At 46.2% G+C, this 18,141-nt stretch overlaps 1 protein-coding gene and 1 pseudogene across 4 annotated transcripts in view; both read left to right on the top strand.

The window, feature by feature from the left end:
- LOC101640704 (zinc finger protein 343-like) overlaps positions 1-7,024 on the top strand; it is a 25,155-nt gene extending 18,131 nt beyond the window's left edge. For 3 of the 4 annotated variants that reach the window (XM_045292483.1, XM_045292480.1, XM_045292481.1), the window contains exon 4: positions 5,171-7,024. In XM_045292483.1, the coding sequence (XP_045148418.1) occupies positions 5,171-6,750 (1,580 nt within the window). In that variant the 3' untranslated portion in view covers positions 6,751-7,024. The remainder of the gene's footprint in view (positions 1-5,170) is intronic. The other variant, XM_030886326.2, reaches the window with a different exon arrangement.
- On the top strand, positions 3,597-4,774 carry LOC105979333 (annotated as a pseudogene).
- Positions 7,025-18,141: the final 11,117 nt, after the last annotated feature.

The raw sequence follows: 18,141 nt of genomic DNA, 5'->3' as shown, positions 1-18,141 counted from the left end.
AACACATGTAAGAAGGCCCGTGTTAAAGATGGTGTCAGAGGATGGCCCCTCAAATCGGAAGACACCTGACATGTAACTTAAGAGGAGCTGCCGCCTTATGTTGAGTTGACCGTGATGATGCTAATGGAGTGAAGCCCGTGGGAGTAAAGCCTTCTGGTTCTTTATTTGCTGGTGGGCCAGAACTCAAAATGAGAAGAAACCACTGCAAAAATCTGCTGAAAACTGGAACTTGGAATGTACGGAATATGGATCTCGGCAAACTGGAAGTAAAAAATGAAATGGAACACATAAAGATCGATACGCTAGGTGTTCGTGAGCTGAAATGGACTCGTATTGGTCCTTTTGAATCAAAATCATATAGTTACTATGTTCATCTGGGTTTAGAGAAAAATCCAGGGAGACTCGTGTATAAGAAAGAGCTTTATATAAAAGAGCAATTGTATATTGAGAAAACATCCCAGCCCAATCCAAGTCTGATATTAGCCCATCTGTAAGCCTGATATTAGCCCATCGGTCTGATACCAGACTATAAATTCTTCAGACTCATGCAGCACATGCAATGACACAGCATACAGGAAGATCATAGGACAGTGAGTGGAAAATCTTGTGGCTCCAGTGGCGGTGGAAGGATCTAAGTGCTGGTGTGGGTCTCCACTTGGCTCCACCAGCTCCAGGACTCTGGCTCCATCAGCTTAACTCCATGTGGCTTGTCAACAGGAATGTCTCCCAGTGAGACGAAGCAGAGTGAGTAGCCACCAGTGAGCTAATCTCCGGTGTGCCTCCAAATGTGGTCAAGCTGCAACCTGCTTTGACAGGCTAGACTCCACCCCTTTCTCAGGTTGACAGTAGATTGTGTAACTGCCACAGTTACTATGCCATGGATGATACAATCAAAAGGAATTGTTTTGCATTTATTGTCAAAAGGGATGTTTCAAGATCTGTCTTGAAATACAGTGCTGTCTGTGATAGGATTATATCTGTAGACCCTCAGAGGAATCCAGGCAATATAACTATTATTCAGATTTGCGAACCAACGATTAAAGCTAGCGAGGAAGAAATTGAAGAATTACATAAAAAAATGTCTTCAGTCTGAAATTGATCAGATATGCAACCAAGATGCATGGATAATCATTGGTCATTGGAGTGCAACAGTTAGAAACAAAGGGAAGGAGAGCAGTTGGAAAATATGCTCTCAGTGATCAAATTGGAGCTGGAGAGTACAGGGTAGTTTTGCAAGACGAACTACTTGTTCATATCAAATACCTTTTTTCAATCACACAAATGATGACTATACATAGGAACTTCTCTAGATGGAATGCTTAGAAATCAAATTGACTACATCTGTGGGAGAGAAGATGGAGAAGCTCAATATCAGCAGCTAAAACCAGACCAGGGACCGACTGTGGAACATACGATCAATTGCTCATATGTAAGTTCAGGTGGAAGCTGAAGAAAATTCAAACAAGTCCACAAGGGTCAAAATATGACTTTGAATCCACCCCACCCGAATTTTGAGAATATCTCAAGAACACATTTGCACTGAACACTAATGATGGAAACTGGATGAGCTGTGGGATGACGTAAAAAACGTCATGAAGAAAGCAAAAGGCCTGGAAGCAATCCATATCTGTATCCATTCCAACAAAGATGACCCAACAGAATGTTCAAATTATAGAATAGTATTACTATCGCACGCAAGTAAAATTGTGTTGAAGATCATCCAACAACAATTGCAGCAGTACATTGAGAGGGAGCTGCCAGAGGTACAGGCCGGATTCAAAAGAGGATGTGGAACAAGGATGGCTCTTGAGTGAAAGCAGAGAATACCAGAGAGATAGGTACTTGTGTTTTATTGAGTATGGTAACGTATTTGACTGCATGTGCCATAAAAACTATGGCTAAACTATGAGAAGACTAGGAATCGCATCACACTTCATTATACTCAAGCAGAACCCGTGAACAGAACGGGCATACTGCCTGATTTAAAATCAGGAAAGATGCGTCAGGGTTGCATCCCCTCACCGTACTTATGTAATCTGCATGCTGAGTACATAATGAGAGAAGCTGGCTTATGTGAAAAAGAATGTAGCATCAGGCTTGGAGGAAGGCTTATTAACAACCTATGCTAAGCAGTTGACCCAACCATGCTTCCTGCAATTGAGGCAGACTTGAAGCACTTGTTGATGAAGACCCAGCATGACTGCCTTCAGTTTGGATTGCCACTCAATGTGGGGAAGACTAAGGGCCTCCCAACTGGATTGTCATAGCATCATGCGGACGTTGTCAAGGATTTCATTTTCTCGGATCTACAGTCAATCCTCATGGGAGCAGCAGTTAAGAGATCAATGATGCATTACACTGGATAAATCTACTGCGTAAGACTTCTTTAGAGTGTTGAAAGCAGGTCGGTTTCTGGGAGGAGTAGGTGGGCATGACCCAAGCCACGGTGTATTCAACTGCCTGATACGCATGGGAATGTTGGACTTTGGATAAGGACAACCGAAGGAAGGATGTACTTGAATTATGGTTCAAGTAAAGAATATCAAGAGTCCCATGGACTGCCAAAGGAACAAACAGATCTCTTTGGAAGAAGTACAGCCAGAGTGCTCCTTGGGGCGACTTCATCTCACTATGTAGTTTGCATCTGTGGTCAGGAGAGAGAGGCCGGTCCCTGGAGAAAGACATCAAGTTTGATAAAGTAGAGGGCACGGAAGAAGAAGGAGGCCCTCACCAGGATGGGTTCACACCACGGCATCAGCCATGGGCTCAAGCCTAGGAACAATTGGGAGGATGGTGCAGGGCCGGGCAGTGTTTCCGTCTGTTGTGCATAGGGTTGCTGTGGGTCAGAACCAACTCAGTGTCCCTGGCAGAACAGCAACCACCTGTGTTCACTTTATTGTGCTACCTTTTGATCGTTCTTACAGTCTTTCCAGTCTACTCACAATGATATAAGCACACAGGCGACAGACGATGAACATCCCAGCCCACTGTGCTCAAGTTGATTCCAACTCTTAACAACCCCGCAGGGCAGAAAGGAACTGCCCCACAGAGTTTCTGAGGCTGTACATTTTTATAGACGGACACATCTTTGTTCCTTAGAGTGGCGAGCAGACCAGTTTGTAACCTAACCCACCATCTGTGTGTTTGTCTGTGTATGAAATTAGTGTGACTTTAATTGTGCTCATCACTTTATAATGGTGGTCTGGAACCAAACCTGCAGTATCTCCTAGGCCATATAGTCAGATTTATGCTATTATCAGAGCCCTGGTGGTGTAGTGGGTTATGTATTGGGCTGCAAACTGCAAGGTCGGCAGTTCAAGACCACGGAACATTCCAAGGGAGAAAGATGGACTTTGTGTTCAACTTGATGTCTGTAGGTGAATGTCTTAATGTTGAGAAGAATTGTTCAGCAGGGATGGGCTAAGTGGGGAATGGCATGGTATATTTTGACCACAATAATATTTGTCACAAGAGGGAAGCTGGAGCTGAATCTTGGAAAACTGATGGGATCCAGAAGCCTACATGGTGCAGACAGGCGTACACGCACTGTCATCTGAATCTTAAGGTTGGAAGTTTGAATCCTCAAAGATGCCTTTGGAAAAGGCCTCTAGAGACCTACTTCTGAAAAAAATCAATCATGAATCAGAGTTCTGCTGTAATACACACAGAGTTATCATGAGTTAAAATCAATGGGATGGCAACTGGTTCGATGTTTTCGGTTTAATAAGGATCAAGGTATAGGACCCCTGGTGGCACAGTACTTTGGCATTTAGCTGCTAACTGGAAAGTCGGCGATTCAAACCCATGGCGAAATCCGTGGGGGAGTTTCGTTTGGACGTGTCAGTCTGCTCTGCTAACGATTTACAGCCTGGGTCCAATAGGGCGGCACCCAGTGGCAGGGTGATCTGTGAAGAATTTGCCGAGTTCCAAGTTGTTTTATTTTCAATGTTTCTAGGAAGTACTCAAGGTCATGAGGATGATTGATGACCGAATAATACACGAATCAAGCACTACCGTTCCAACAGCTTCCTTTGCCGGGAAAACGGATGTCAGCCATGCCTGTAAACAAAACCTCTGAGTCTCTGATGGTAGCTTATTCCAGTAGGGAGAGGGATGGAAAACAATTGGATACCTTAGACCTCAGCAGTAGTAAGACACCTCTGAGAAAAGAGAGAAACCAATTTGGGTGATTTAGCAGTATTAAAGCAGCTTCGAAAAGAAGAGAGAAGATGGAAATGGATGCAGTCGGAGCTGCAGGTTGAAGAAGCCATGCATGACAGGATCTGGAGGGTGGTTAATGAGCACTGCCAGATTCCCTGCAAGCCTCCAGAGAAGGACCAGAGGAAGAGAGATGCTGTTCCTTAAAAGGACCGGGCCATCATAAGAGCTAAGCACAGCCACCATCAGCCGGGTGGGCTTCCTCGGATGATTTCTGAGCCAACGGTCCCAGACCTTTTGTTGATTTCAGACCCACTTAGCCAAAACCTCAAACATAAATCATTCTGACCATGATGAAAATATCAATGTATTTGATACTGATTATGTGGGGAAAAGCGTTCTATAACTATTAAAATAACTTTCTGATCAATAATAATAAAACAGCCTTAGAAACTCTTTGGGGCAGTTCGCCTGTAGGGTCACTATGAGTCAGAAGAAACTGTGACAGTGTGTTTGGGCCCTGGTTGAATTCGAGTTTTGTTCGTTGCTTTTGGCTCAGTTCAACTCAGAGCAGAACTGTTCCATGGGGTTTTCAAAGCTGTGACCTTTCAGACCTTTAGAGCAGGGGTCCTCAAACTTTTCAAACAGGGGGCCAGTTCACTGTCCTTCAGACCCGTTGGAGGGCCAGACTATAGTTTAAAAAAACTATGAACACAAATTCCTATGCACACTGCACACATCTTATTTTGAAGTAAAAAAACAAATGGGGCAAAAACACCCGGCGGGCCGGATAAATGTCCTCGGCGGGGCTGCATGTGGCCTGCGGGCCCGTAGTTTGAGGACCCCTGCTTTAGAGTATGGAACAAGCAGATTGCCTGCCTGTCTCCCACAAAGCCAACCTTACACCATAGACAGGGACTTGAAACAGTCAGAGACTGTCTATGGCGAATGAAGACAGCCAGCCAGGCAGGCTCATTCATGGCTTCTCTAACTGTAAACTTTCTTTCTTCAGCAGAACCAAATGCAGAAACCTACCCCGATTCTCCCAGCCTTCTGCCTTTCTCCTGTCAGCAATTCTTCAACCAACACGTGCTTCCAATCTTCCCAGATGTGGGTACAGAACCTCGCTCCCACCCGGGGGCTTTCAGTCTGGGGCATGGGAAGCACTCAGAGAAGAAGCCAGAGCAGCGGGATTCTGGTCAGAGCTGCTGGAGTGAAAACTCAGATGGTCAGGAGACAGATGGCATCTGCACGCGCAAGTCTGCCAGGGAAGACCATATAGGGGCAGTAGAGCCCAACTCAACTCAACAGATGTTTATTTGTTCGTTGGGAACAAATAAAACAATGAAGGAATTAGAAGCCTCAAGGTTTGGAGCAGTCAATCAGAGAGAAGACGGTCTAAAACCAAACGTGATCAGCCCCCAGAAGTCCCTCCTCCGGGAGAAGCCCCATGTGTGTAGCGAGTGTGGGCGAGGCTTTAGTTACAAGTCAGTTCTCATCATACACCAGAGGACACACTCAGGGGAGAGGCCTTACATGTGCCTCGAGTGTGGCCGAGGTTTTACCCAGAAATCAGGCCTCACCGCACACCAAAACATACACACAGGAGAGAAGCCATATGTGTGCACGGAGTGTGGGCGAGGCTTTATCCATAAGTCAGGCCTTTTCATGCACCAGAGGATACACTCAGGGGAGAAGCCATATGTGTGCACGGAGTGTGGGCAGAGTTTTACCCAGAATTCGTATCTCATCAGGCACCAGAGAACACACTTAGGGGAGAAGCCACATGTGTGCGAGGAGTGTGGACGAAGTTACAGCCGGAAGTCACATCTCCTGAGACACCAGAGAACGTCCAGTGGAGACAAGCCACACGTGTGCGAGGAGTGTGGACGCGCCTATACCCGGAAGTCCCATCTGCTGCGACACCAGAGAACACACACTGGAGATAAGCCTTATGTATGCAATGAGTGTGGACGAGCCTATAGCCGCAACTCACATCTCCTGAGACACCAGAGAACACACACTGGAGAGAAGCCATACGTGTGCAATGAGTGTGGGCGAGGCTTTACCCAGAAGTCAGTCCTCTTCATGCACCAGACAACACACTCAGGGATAAAGGCACACGTGTGCGAGGAATGTGGAAGAGCCTTTAGCCGGAAGTCAATCCTCTTCTTGCACCGGGGAACCCACTCAGGGGAGCAGTCACATGTGTGCAAGGAATGTGGGAAATCCTTTAGCTGGAAGTCATCCCTTTTTCACCACCAGAAAATACACTCTGGGGAAAAGCCACATATGTGCCAGGAATGCGGGCGCTCCTACAGCCGGAAGTCACATCTCATCAGACACCAGAAAACACACACCGGGGACAAGCCACACGTGTGCAGTGAGTGTGGGCGCGGCTTCATCCAGAAGTCCGACCTCCTGATCCACCAGAGGAGACATTCCGATCAGAAACCCTACGTGTGCAAGGAGTGTCCGCGAGGCTTTGTACGGAAGTCACAGCTGGTCCTCCACGAGAGTACACACTCAGTTGAGAAGCCACACATGTGGCTGTGGACTATGGGTGGCACTTTAGCTACGAGTCCATTCTAAGAACACACCATTCTGGTGAGAAGCTATGTGTTTGCCGTGAATATGGCCAAGGTTTCACGAAGAGAGCAGCCCTCCTTGTGCACCTGAATACACCCTCAGGGGCGGAGTTTGTTTGCATTGAGTGTGGCCGAGACTTTAAATGGCAGACAAGCCTCCCATGCCCTCAGAGGACCCACTGGGGGAAAGACCCTTTGCGTGCAAGGACTGTGGGCGAGCCTTTACCCGGAAGTCAGGCCTCCTCACACCAAAGAGCACACACAGTGGGAGAAAAACCCACGAGGGTCAGTGTGGGCGATGCTTTGGCTCCAAACAAAGTCTCCTTTGCCATCAGCGTGCTCACTTGGGACAAGCCTCCTGTTGTTGCCGCCAAGGTGTTAGCCAGATGTCAGACTCCTCAAACAGCTTAAGGCACAGTCGGGAGAGAGGGGTGTGTGTGGAGAAGATGGCTGCCAGATAACAAGCATGAGAAGGTCTCCTTAGCAATTACCAGCGAGATCCCACAGGGAGGGACGCCTTACGCTTCAACTTAAAGAGAAATCGAACCACGTTTCTTCGAGTGGGAGGACAGCAAAACCTCCTAGCAGACTTCTTTAGACCATTTGCCAGCATCACGAGCCGCGGCTGGGAGCCCCACACCATCCAGGCACAGCGTGTTTTTCCTGGTCCCCTCCGCCCACCAGGGAGCCAAACCTTACCCTCATTGACCTCCGGGAGATAGCGCATTGTGTGGGCGGCTTGGTGGAGCCATACTCAGTGTTAGGTTTTTCAGAGATGAAGCCATGAAGCGAGAGCCTTTCATGGAAACATTTTATTTAGGGAGAGGAGATTTATAGGGAGTGGGGGCACAAAAGGGGTGAGAAGAAAGGGCCTGAGGATAGTCACATAGAAGAAGGTTCGAGCCGGGGACTGGCCCAGTGAAGGAGAGACACGATAGAGACCACAGGAACCTCCCCAGCAGAACAGAAGAAGGAGCGTTAAAGCAGAAGCACAATGGAACTGGGTAAAGAAAGAGCTAATGATTCTGCCGCAGCCACCAGGACCCGTGCTCTCAGCCACCGACAGGACAGGCGGGGTTGGGAGAAAGCAGGCGCAGTGAGAGAGCGGGGTGCCTTTGGGTCAGTGCATCCGAGAGCAGAAGCCGAGGGAAGAGCCTGCGGAGATGAGCCAGGGGGAAGAGAGGCCCAGAAGAGAAGCCCGGGCAGAGGAAGGAAGAGGAGAAATGGGCCAGAGGCAAGAGAGCAAACAAGGGAAATCCCAGGGTTTTTATTTCTTCCGGGCATCTATTATTTTAGACAGAGTAGTTCCCAAGCATCTTTCTGGTTGGATCTTTCAGCCCCAGGGTGGACACTTGACCGGTCGGTAGCGCTGCTGCTAGACCCTTTCATCAGTACCCAAGCTTCATTTTTCACCTTCCAACCCATCCCCCCCATCCCCCCTTCCTCCTCCTTTCCTAATTTTTTTCTCTGGTGCCCTCTATCCCATGTGCCCCACCTCCTCCACACAACCTATATTTACACAAAATGACGATACCAAAATTGGAATCCCCAGCAGAGGGTGGGGTTATGTTTTACTTTTATTCTCTTCCAGTTTTGTGCTTTTGTTCTGTGAGACCACTCTGATCTTTTTGGAATTCTCCCCCTCTCTCTTGTGATGTGGCCCCAGACGAATGAGCCTACCCATTCCCCTCAGGCAAAAAAAAAAATGTGGTCAGCTGAGGACTTTGTAGAAAGTATTTTGACTTTGTTTCTACACTTGCAACCACAGGCAGGGAAAACTAGCCCTGTTTTGAGAAAGATCTCCATTGTTCCAAGAGAGAAATGGTTTCAAATACACCTTCTCCAGGCCCCGCAGTAGCCCTTCATTAAGGAGCTGTCATGAAAGATGTCTCCTGCTGTCATCTAGCTGTCTGCTATGCTTGTGGTTATCTGTAGATCAGAGCATTCAGGTTCTGTAGCCCAACCACTGTCAAATGTAGCCCCTGGGGAGGGCTCAGGGGCATTTGAGGTCAACTAGCACTGGGTCATTGCTTGTTACCCCTTTATGATATTACCCATCAACTAATATGTTTGCTGTATGGCGCGTATGCCTTTTGAAAGATCTGTAAGCCCCAGTCTATATACCCACTGGAAAATACATTCACACTCTCAGCCCGGACTTGGGACGAGGAGCCCCTGTGCCCTGCTGTCTCTGTCTGTCTTATTTCCCACCGTTGCAAAGTTGCTCCTGAGGACCCATTTGGTGTTGGGGACCCCCCCCTCGCCCCAACAAAAATAGACATTCCTTCAGATTCCAACACACCCACACAAGGGCTCCCCACCCCCAGTATGCAGACATGCCCACATTGCCGTGGCAATAGAAATCAGTACCCACACCTGAGTCTTGTCACTATTGGCTCTCCTGCTCCTCATCTCCCCACACGTCCGCTCATTGGCTCTTTCTGCTTTCTCCTTTTTCTCGTAAAACGTATTTCCATGGAGCTGATACATTCTGATTACAGCTCTTAAAGTACACTTCCCGTTGTCCTGTTGGCCTACCCAGGCACCTGCTTACTGTGGCCATGGTTACATTCGTTTTGCCCTCGCTCTTCTTCCCCTCCCAGCTTTCCCCACTTCCCAATTGCGTCCCCTTTCCCTATCTCACCACCACGTAGTTTCCAGCTTCCAGTAGCGCACTCCCGCATCATTGCACAGATCAACCTCCTCTCTGCTACCAGCAGCTCAGACACAATTAACAGTGAGGCAAACCGACTCAGACACTCCATCATGGAAAGCTGACTGCTAGGTGACCTTCTTTTAAGCCGGCGAATGGGTGCCTATCGCTGCTGACTTTATGGACGGTCTGTCCTGATTCATGACTTTCTTATGAATGTGGACTCCCAAGCTTCCAACCGGAATGACGCGTCTTCACATCAACAAACAAAACCATGCTTGTCTCCTCAGAGCACTAGGTTGATAAAGGTGGGCAGTATAGAACTTGGATACCCCGAAGTGGGGTGGGGGTGGGATAAAGACATAAAGTGACACCCTTTCATAGATGAAAGTAGAAACTATTTTAGTTTTGTGCACTTAGAGAATATTACATAAATAAGGCTGGTACATTTCAAACTAGGTTTACCTTGCTAGGATTATTATCCTTCCTTGTTTTAAAATTTTTATATGGCTCAAAAGTTGTGTAAAGGTGTCCCATTCATCTGACACCGACCCCTTCATTGCTCCAAGAACACCTGCAGGCAGTGATTCAGAATCATTTGCTGAAGTCCCTGCAAACCTGACAGCGTGTCCAGCACCAACTCCATACTGTCGTGAGGAAGGCAGTACCCCAGCCACCAGCAAGCAGCCTACCTGTGCACCCATTCCAACCCGGTGACTGTGTCCTGTTAAAGCGGTTCATGTCCACTGGACTTACACCACGTTAAAAAGAAAAAGCCCTTCAGCATCATTCTCACAACTTCGGCCACAGTCAAGGTGAATACCCTTGCTGCCGGAACTCACCACGTGCATCTCAAGGCTGCCCCTCCTGAAACAGAGTGAAAGGATCATTCTTCCCTAGAAGACCCCTTAAACTAAGACGATCTGGGGTTTCTTCATCCTGTTATCTCCAGTGAATGGTGTAATATATGAAAATAATAATTTATAACTTTCCATGGGTTCACAAGGGTGGGAGGGGGCGGTGAAGAGCTGATACCAAGGACTCAAGTAGAAAGAAAATGTTTTGAAAAGGATGATGGCAACATATGTACAAATGTACTTGATCCAATTGATGTATGTATTGTTAATAAGATCGGTCAGAGCCCCCAGTAGAATGATTTATAAAAACATTTTAAAATGCTGTTATCTCAGTCTAAGTTTTCTGCATATAGTAATCAAACTGTTATCATGAAATATAGTGGGTCACATGTACTTTAAGCCCGTCCAGAACCGTGTATGTGGTTTTTTCCCCTCTCTTTTAGCTTTCCCACCTGGTTATCTGCTTATATATTTAACAACTAGGCATTGCAGGTTCCACAGCCACAGGTATCTCTGCTCTCAGCACCCAGAGTCACGGCTTGAAAAGTCCCTCCAGTATAATTCATGTAGATATTAATAGATTAAAAGCTACCATTTTAAGATTGGCAGAACAAATAGATGAGGACTTAATTTATTATTCCTTAACCAAGGTGGACAATGCACTGCCCTTAGAAAGGAACAGTTTTTATGTAAACAAAACTGGGGTTGTGTGGGGAAACTCTAGCCTTAGTCCGCAAGAGTGTGGAGGAAAAGGCGGCGGAAAACGGAATCTACAGGCAGTTGGTATCAAAAATTGTTTAATTGGTCTCTTTGGATCACAACCTTAATTAGTGGCGTTGCTGGTTCCCTATTAATATTAGGACTCTTAGACCGTACATGATTAACACGTTGGTAAAAGTTCATCCCAAACCGTATTAAGGGCTGTTAAACTATGGTAATAAAAACCCAATATACAGCCCTAAATCCAAAAGAAGTTGCTGATGAATCAACAATTGGACTCCCAGATTAAGACAGGGAATGAGGCAAACTGACCAAAGTAACTCCATCTCGGAAAGCTGGCTGCCCAGAGGACCTGCCTGCGTCCCCTCCCATCTCAGAAAGCTGCCTGATGACCTGCCCACTTTCCCTCCCTTCTCAGAAATCCCTACCAGTGACTGATTTTAGAATGTATTCTTGTATACAGATCAGGACATTGTGATTAACTTTGTTATTCTTTAATATTGTTCCATTTTGATATAGTAACCAGGATGTCATTATAATCAATCCTGTACCCTGTAATGCTCACTAACTCTAAAGAATGTTAACCTTAATTTTGCTTTCTGCTTTTGTCATATGCTTGCTTAAGTCCCTGATAAATGAGTTTTTGCCTTTATAAACTCACTGAAATGTCCACTCGGTACTGCAGTCTAAAGAATCGCTTTTAGATTCTTGCAGTCTGGTTATAACCAAATAAAAGACTTCTCAATATCAAGACATAGTGGCTGTCATTTATTTGAACCTGCAACAATAGCTGTACCATGACGTCAGAAGAATGATGTTTAGGTCCGCCCAAGAGATTTAGGGAACCTTCATGAGAACAACAGAAGAAATGGAAAAACTAACCAAAATGAAACCCAGGAAACAGAAAATGAGATAACAAAATGAGGCAACATAGTAAAAGACCTGAGAAATAATAGAATGGGTGAAATTAAGAAATTCCTTGAAAGAAACCAGAAATGATAGCCCATTATACCATAGCCTCTGGGACACAGCAAACGCAGTTATTGCTAGGGGGCATTTTATAGCCATCAACACATGGAAAAAGGAGATATCCAAAAAATCAACACCTTTAACACCTCCAAGAATTAGAACAAGGAGAATAACATAAACCCTCCAACAACAGAAGAAAAGAAATCAAAGTTTAGAGCAGAAATAAATATACCAAAACAGAGAAACAAGGGGGTGGGGGGAGGTGTTAATCAAAACAAAAATGGTTTTTTGAAAGAATTGAAATTGACAAACTTGGCAAGTTTAACAAAGGAAAAGAGAGAAGTTGCAAATATCTAGAATTAGAGCTGAAAATAGTGACATCACAACAGATCTAAGTGAAATGAGAAATAATAGAATACTATGAAAAACTACTCCATGTTTGATAATCTAGAAGAAATGAATGAACAAATACCTCGTAGAGATAAACCATCTACCCAAATTAATGTGCATGGATGTGGAAAACTTGAATAAGCCTGTTAGGTAGCAAGAATAGGGACTAAGGGGCATTGTCTCCCCAATGCCTGCAGAGGGCCACAACTCGGGGGTCGGAAGGAAGTCAGGCACATTAATTAGAGACTTATGGAAAGATCCAAACTGAGCATGCTCAGACAAGCCCTCTAGGCCCAAGTGGGAGGTCCACAAGAGTGCACAGACTAGGCCCAGCCACATGACATCACCCAGGTGCACTTAAACAGCCAATGAGGTTGGTCAGTACCTTCAACAAGCCTCCCCAGCCGAAGGAGATAAGAGCCTTCCACAGCAAGGCCAAGCCTCTTTGATGCTTCTTTGACTCTTGAGGTGCGCTCTTGTAGGTTGGAGGGGTGGGGGGAAGGCAGCCCACAGCGCTACCCAGGCCCTGGAACGTAAGCTCCCACCCAGGCCTCTCTCTCAGGGCGCTGTTTTTGGATTTCCTGCTCTTAGGCCCCTGGGATTTCCTGTGAATACGAGAAACTTCCCTTTCCTCATAAAAGTCTCTTGGATTTACAAACGTCCTTCTGCTGTGTGAATTCTTTCAGGGTTGTGAAGCAAGAACCGAGGGATAAACCACACCAGAAACCTAACAAAACCAAAACACAGGACGAAATCTCACAAAGAGAAGATCATTAAGAAATTTCCAATCAAATGAGGACCTAATGTCGGGGGTTTAAATGGAGAGAAAATGTTTTGAGAAACGATGTACAAATGCGCTTTACACAATTGATGTGTGTATGGATTGGGATAACAGTTGTATGAGCCCCTAATAAAATGTTAAAAAAGAAAAAGAAAAAAAAAGAAAGAAATTTCCAATCAAGAAAAGCCTAGGGTCTGATGGTTTCACAGGGGATTTCTACCAAGTATTCAGAGAAGAGCTGTCAGCCATTCTACAGAGATTATTCCAGAATATAAAAAGGAACCGATTATAAGGATCTACATATAACCTCCTCCCTGGGAGATGGACAACAGAAAAGTGGGTGTAGGGAGACATCGGACAGTGTAAGATATGACAAAATAATTTATAAATTATCAAGGGTTCATGAGGGAGTGGGGAGTTGGGAGGAAGGGGGAAAAATGAGGAACTGATACCAAGGGCTTAAGTGGAGAGCAAATGTTTTGAGAATGACGTGGGCAGCGAATGTACAAATGTGCTTGACACAATGGATGGATGGATGGATTGTGATAAGAGTTGTACTAGCCCCAATAAAATGATTAAATAAAAAGAAATGAAAAATTATGACTCAAATTTGACCTTGCAAATCTGGCTAGACCAGAGGATGTACACTGGTACAGATAGGAACGGAAATTACAGGGAATCTAGGGCGGATGAGCCCTACAGGACCAGTGGTGTGAGTGGCGATACTGGGAGGGTAGAGGGAGAGTGGATAGGAAAGAGGGAACTGATTACAAGGAAGTATATGCGACATGGGGGATGGACAACAGAAAAGTGGGTGAAGGGAGACGTCAGACAGGGCAAGATATGACAAAATACCAATTTATAAACTATCAAGGGCTCATGAGGGAGTGGGGAGTGGGGAGGGAGGGGAAAAATGAGGACCTAATGCCGGAGGCTTAAGTAGAGAGGAAGTGTTTTGAGTGATGAGGGCAATGAGTGTACAAATGCGCTTTACACAATTGATGTATGTATGGATTGTGATAAGAGTTGTATGAGCCCCTAATAAAATGATTAAAAAAATTATCAATAAAAAATATAAATGAGGAAAAAAGAGAAACAAAATATCTGTACAAAGAAAACTACAAAACATTATTTCAGGAGACCTACACATATGGGAAAATATCCTGTGTTCGTGGATAGGAAGATTTAATTATTATGAAAATGTTCCCACCCTCCAACCTGCCACTGATCAGCAGCAGAGTGGAAGAGAGAGAGATGCCTTCCCACAGCCAGGATATTTCAAACCCCTGGCTGGGGGAGCGTGGCTGATGGTATTGGTTGACCCCATTGGCTGAATTAAGGCCACTTGGGTGATGTCATGAGTCTGGGGCTAGTTGCACAGCTCAGGTGTACCTCCCACCTGGCTCGGGGGCTTGAGTATGAGCATGCGCAGTTTGGGGTCTTCATTGGTGTCTAATAGTTGCCTGATTTCTTCCCAACCTCCTTTACGGGGGCCTTTGCAGGCATGAGAGAAACAACCCCCCTTGTCCCTAAATCTAGCTACCTAACAGAAATGCTTACGATCACTAGGCATGCAGGAGATGCAAATCAAAACCACAATCATAAATCAGCTTACACCCACAACAGTAACCCAATTAAAAGCAACCACAAATGCTAGAGATGGCGGGGATAGATTGAAACTCTTATACACTTCTGATGGGCTTGTAATATGTTCAACCATTGTGGAAAGCAATATGATACTACCTAAAACAATTGGCAACAGAAATACCATATGACCTTGCAATACTTTTGCTAAGCATGTATGCCAAAGAAATAAGAAACAGGACATGGATAGACATGTTCTCCCATGTTTGTTCCAGCACAGTCACAATAGCAAGAAGCTGGAAAAAACCCAAATACCCATCAGTAGAAGAATGGATACACAAACTCTGGTACTTACACCCAATGGAATAGTATGCATCCCTGAAAAACAGCAATGAGATGTTAGGTTTCTGAATCAGGGTACCTCGATTCCTGCTTTGTGCCACTGAAAGAATTCATGCGGCAGAAGCACTTTCTGTAATCCAAGTGACTTTCATGAGGAAAAGGGAAATTTCAGATATCACAGTCTCAAAAAGTACACGCTATGTTGGGAAAGTGCACAAGGCTGCGTGGGAACTATCCTGAAATATCCTGGCTGTGGGAAGCCCTCTCTCTCTTCTACTCTGCTGCTGGATAGTGGCAGGTCCGAGGGTGAGCACCGTCAGGGTCCGAGGAGTGAGCACCTCAGGGCCCACTCGAGGCCTACTTGGGGCCCACAGCCTCTTGGGCCCACATGCTCTTAGCTGAACATCAAAAACCACGTGGAACGAACAGGAACAGGAGCACAAAACCACGTTCACCCTTCAACTTGAAGATGTATGACAGTGCAGGGGTGGAACCCAACTTGTCAATCAGGTCACAGTCTGATGATGCCTCCTTGGGGGTGTGGCCTTTCATAAGGGGTCGGGAGTGCACTAGGGAACTCCCTCTCTTCCCCTTCAGCTACCTGGTTGCAAGGACTCTACTGCCGACCCAGAGAGCGGTTGGCACCCTGACATGTTTCTGTTAGGTAGACAGAATAGGGACCAAGTTGTCTACTGAGCATGCTCCAAATTCAGCCTCCGAGCCAGGAGGGGGCAGTACACCTAGGTGGGCGGTACACCTGAGTGGGCCCCAATCTGGGCCAGGTGAGCTTAATTCAGCCAATGGGGTCAACCAGTACCGTTGACCACGCCTCCCAACGGGGCCCCTGCAAAGACAGGATCTGAAGCCCACCGCCTTCCCTTTCCAGCTGCTCCTGGGGGCTGTGGGTTTTCTCTGTCCTCAGGTTTCCACGTGTGGGTGTGAGGTGCCCTGAGGGGGCCTGGGTAAAACCTGGAACTTCTATCCTTTATAACAACTCACTTGGATCACCATGAAACTGCTTCTGTCCTTTATAAAACTCACTTGGATCACAAACCAGGCTTCGGAGTGAATTCTTTCTCCTGCAAAGCCAAGGACTGAGGTATGTCCATCCAAGAAACCTAACATTTCCACTGATTTTTGGATCCATGTGACTGGACGCCGTGGGCTGTGAGCTGTTTCCCAGTTCACCACTCTGCATTCCTGGCCTGAGCTATGTGAGTTGGAAGAAAGACTTAAGGGCTAGCATCAGACTTACAGACTTGGGTTGGACAGCACTGGGTTCTTTGATAAAATCTCTTTCTTTTTAAAAATCATTTTATTGGGGGCTCTTACACCTCTTAGAACATTCCATACATCGATTGTATCAAGCACATTTGTACATATGTTGGCATCATTACTTCCAAAACATTTTCTGCTTAAGCCCTTAGATTCAGCTCCTCTTTTCTCCCCTCCCTCCCCCATCCTCCCATGCTCCTGAATCTTTGATCAGCTATATATTATTATTATTTCGTATCTTACACTGTCTGTTGTCTCCCTGCACCCACATGTCTGTTATTCATTCCTTTCGGGGCAGTGGGGGAGGCTAGATATATATACAACCTTGTGATGAAAGCTCTTTTTATACATAGATGAGTGTCACTGAATTTGCTTCTCTAGAAAACCTGGCCTACAACACGCACACCGTGTACATGAAAATTAAGGTCCATTGGATTCTCCCACAGGAAATTACAGTTTTGTCCCTAATGTTGCAGATGCACCAGGCCTCGGTGGGCTGCTGGAACCTCGGTTTTGCTTGCCTCAAGAGCCAAGCTTCTGATTAATGAATTATAAACCCAGCTGCACTCAAATTCAGAGCACCCCTTACTGTCTCCTTCCAGAAGTTACAAGTCCTTGCAAACCCTGGCCACTGGGTTTGCACTGACTTCAAGAGTTAAAGTAAAATAAATAGTTGGTGACTGTCAACCAGGATTTCTGCTAAGCAGGAAGTGCGTCTCAGTGCCAGATTAGGGAAGCTGACGCAAAGAAATGTCAAGAAGTAGGGTCATGCCATTTTGCCCACTGGAATGAAACAGAACGGGTCAAGGTTACAGTGGCTCCCTTTGTCCATAACTTTTAAGCTGAACCAGCAAGAAGACTTACTAGAGAAATGGGGGAACCCCCTTGGTTCCCACAGGACCCCTCCAGGATGCCTACTTAATTACTGGACAAAGTCTAGCTCTGAGTTCATGGCCCAAACGAGAGTGATTCTTGGTGCAATACAGCCTAGCCCCAATACCAGCTTGGAGATGGAGAACAAGGGCCCAAGAACAAATCTTTAAATTACAGGATCCTTTTACAATCAGACTTGCTCCGCTGAGAAGTCCAAACACGGAATGAAATTCCCCATGTCTAGACTTTCGTACTCTGGTATTAGAATTTAAATCTCCTCCCTGCCTGAGGCTTCTATTTTGATGGGTACCAGAAAAAGAAGAGTCAGCGTTTATGCCAGAGGACCTAGAGGCTGAGGAGTGGGTTGAGGCTACAGCTCCTCCTCCCTCTGGGGGGGTGGGGAGAACCGTGAACCCAAGTCCCTGCAGAAGCTGCCCTTCAGCCAGGCTCCAGCACAGAGGACAGGAGGGGGAGAGAAAGACCCGAGGTAGTGGTGTCATCTCCTACAGGTTTCCACTGCTCGCTCCATTCCTGGCAAGGGCTGGTGTTTATGGGAGGGAATGATGGACTGTGGGCAAGGCCATTCCTTTGAAGAGAGGACCTTACTGAGGAGAGAGGTGAACCAGAAAAACCTGAGGGCACCATCCTAATCTATCCCCCTATCACAGTCCCCACGACGGAATGACTTGAGTTTTATCCTCCCCATTCTTGCCTCTCACCACCCCACAATGGGCTGATACCCAAGCCCTTCTGAACACCCTACTCACCTCTAAGGACTATCATTTAAGGAAGCCAAGAAAGAAATTGACCATCGGCACGAACCGGACATCACCAAACCTTACCCAAACCAAACCAAAGCCACTGCCATCAATTTAATTCTGACACACAAATCCTCTGATATAGTTTCCAAGGTGATGAATCTTTACAGGAGCAGATAGCCTAACACCGCCC

Source organism: Echinops telfairi, unplaced genomic scaffold (genome assembly GCF_000313985.2).
Source record: "Echinops telfairi isolate 266 unplaced genomic scaffold, ASM31398v2 ScPeMD7_655;HRSCAF=1070, whole genome shotgun sequence".
NCBI classification, from domain to species: Eukaryota; Metazoa; Chordata; class Mammalia; order Afrosoricida; family Tenrecidae; genus Echinops; species Echinops telfairi.
Note: the sequence above shows the minus strand (reverse complement) of the source record. Positions and strands in the feature narration are given on the sequence as shown.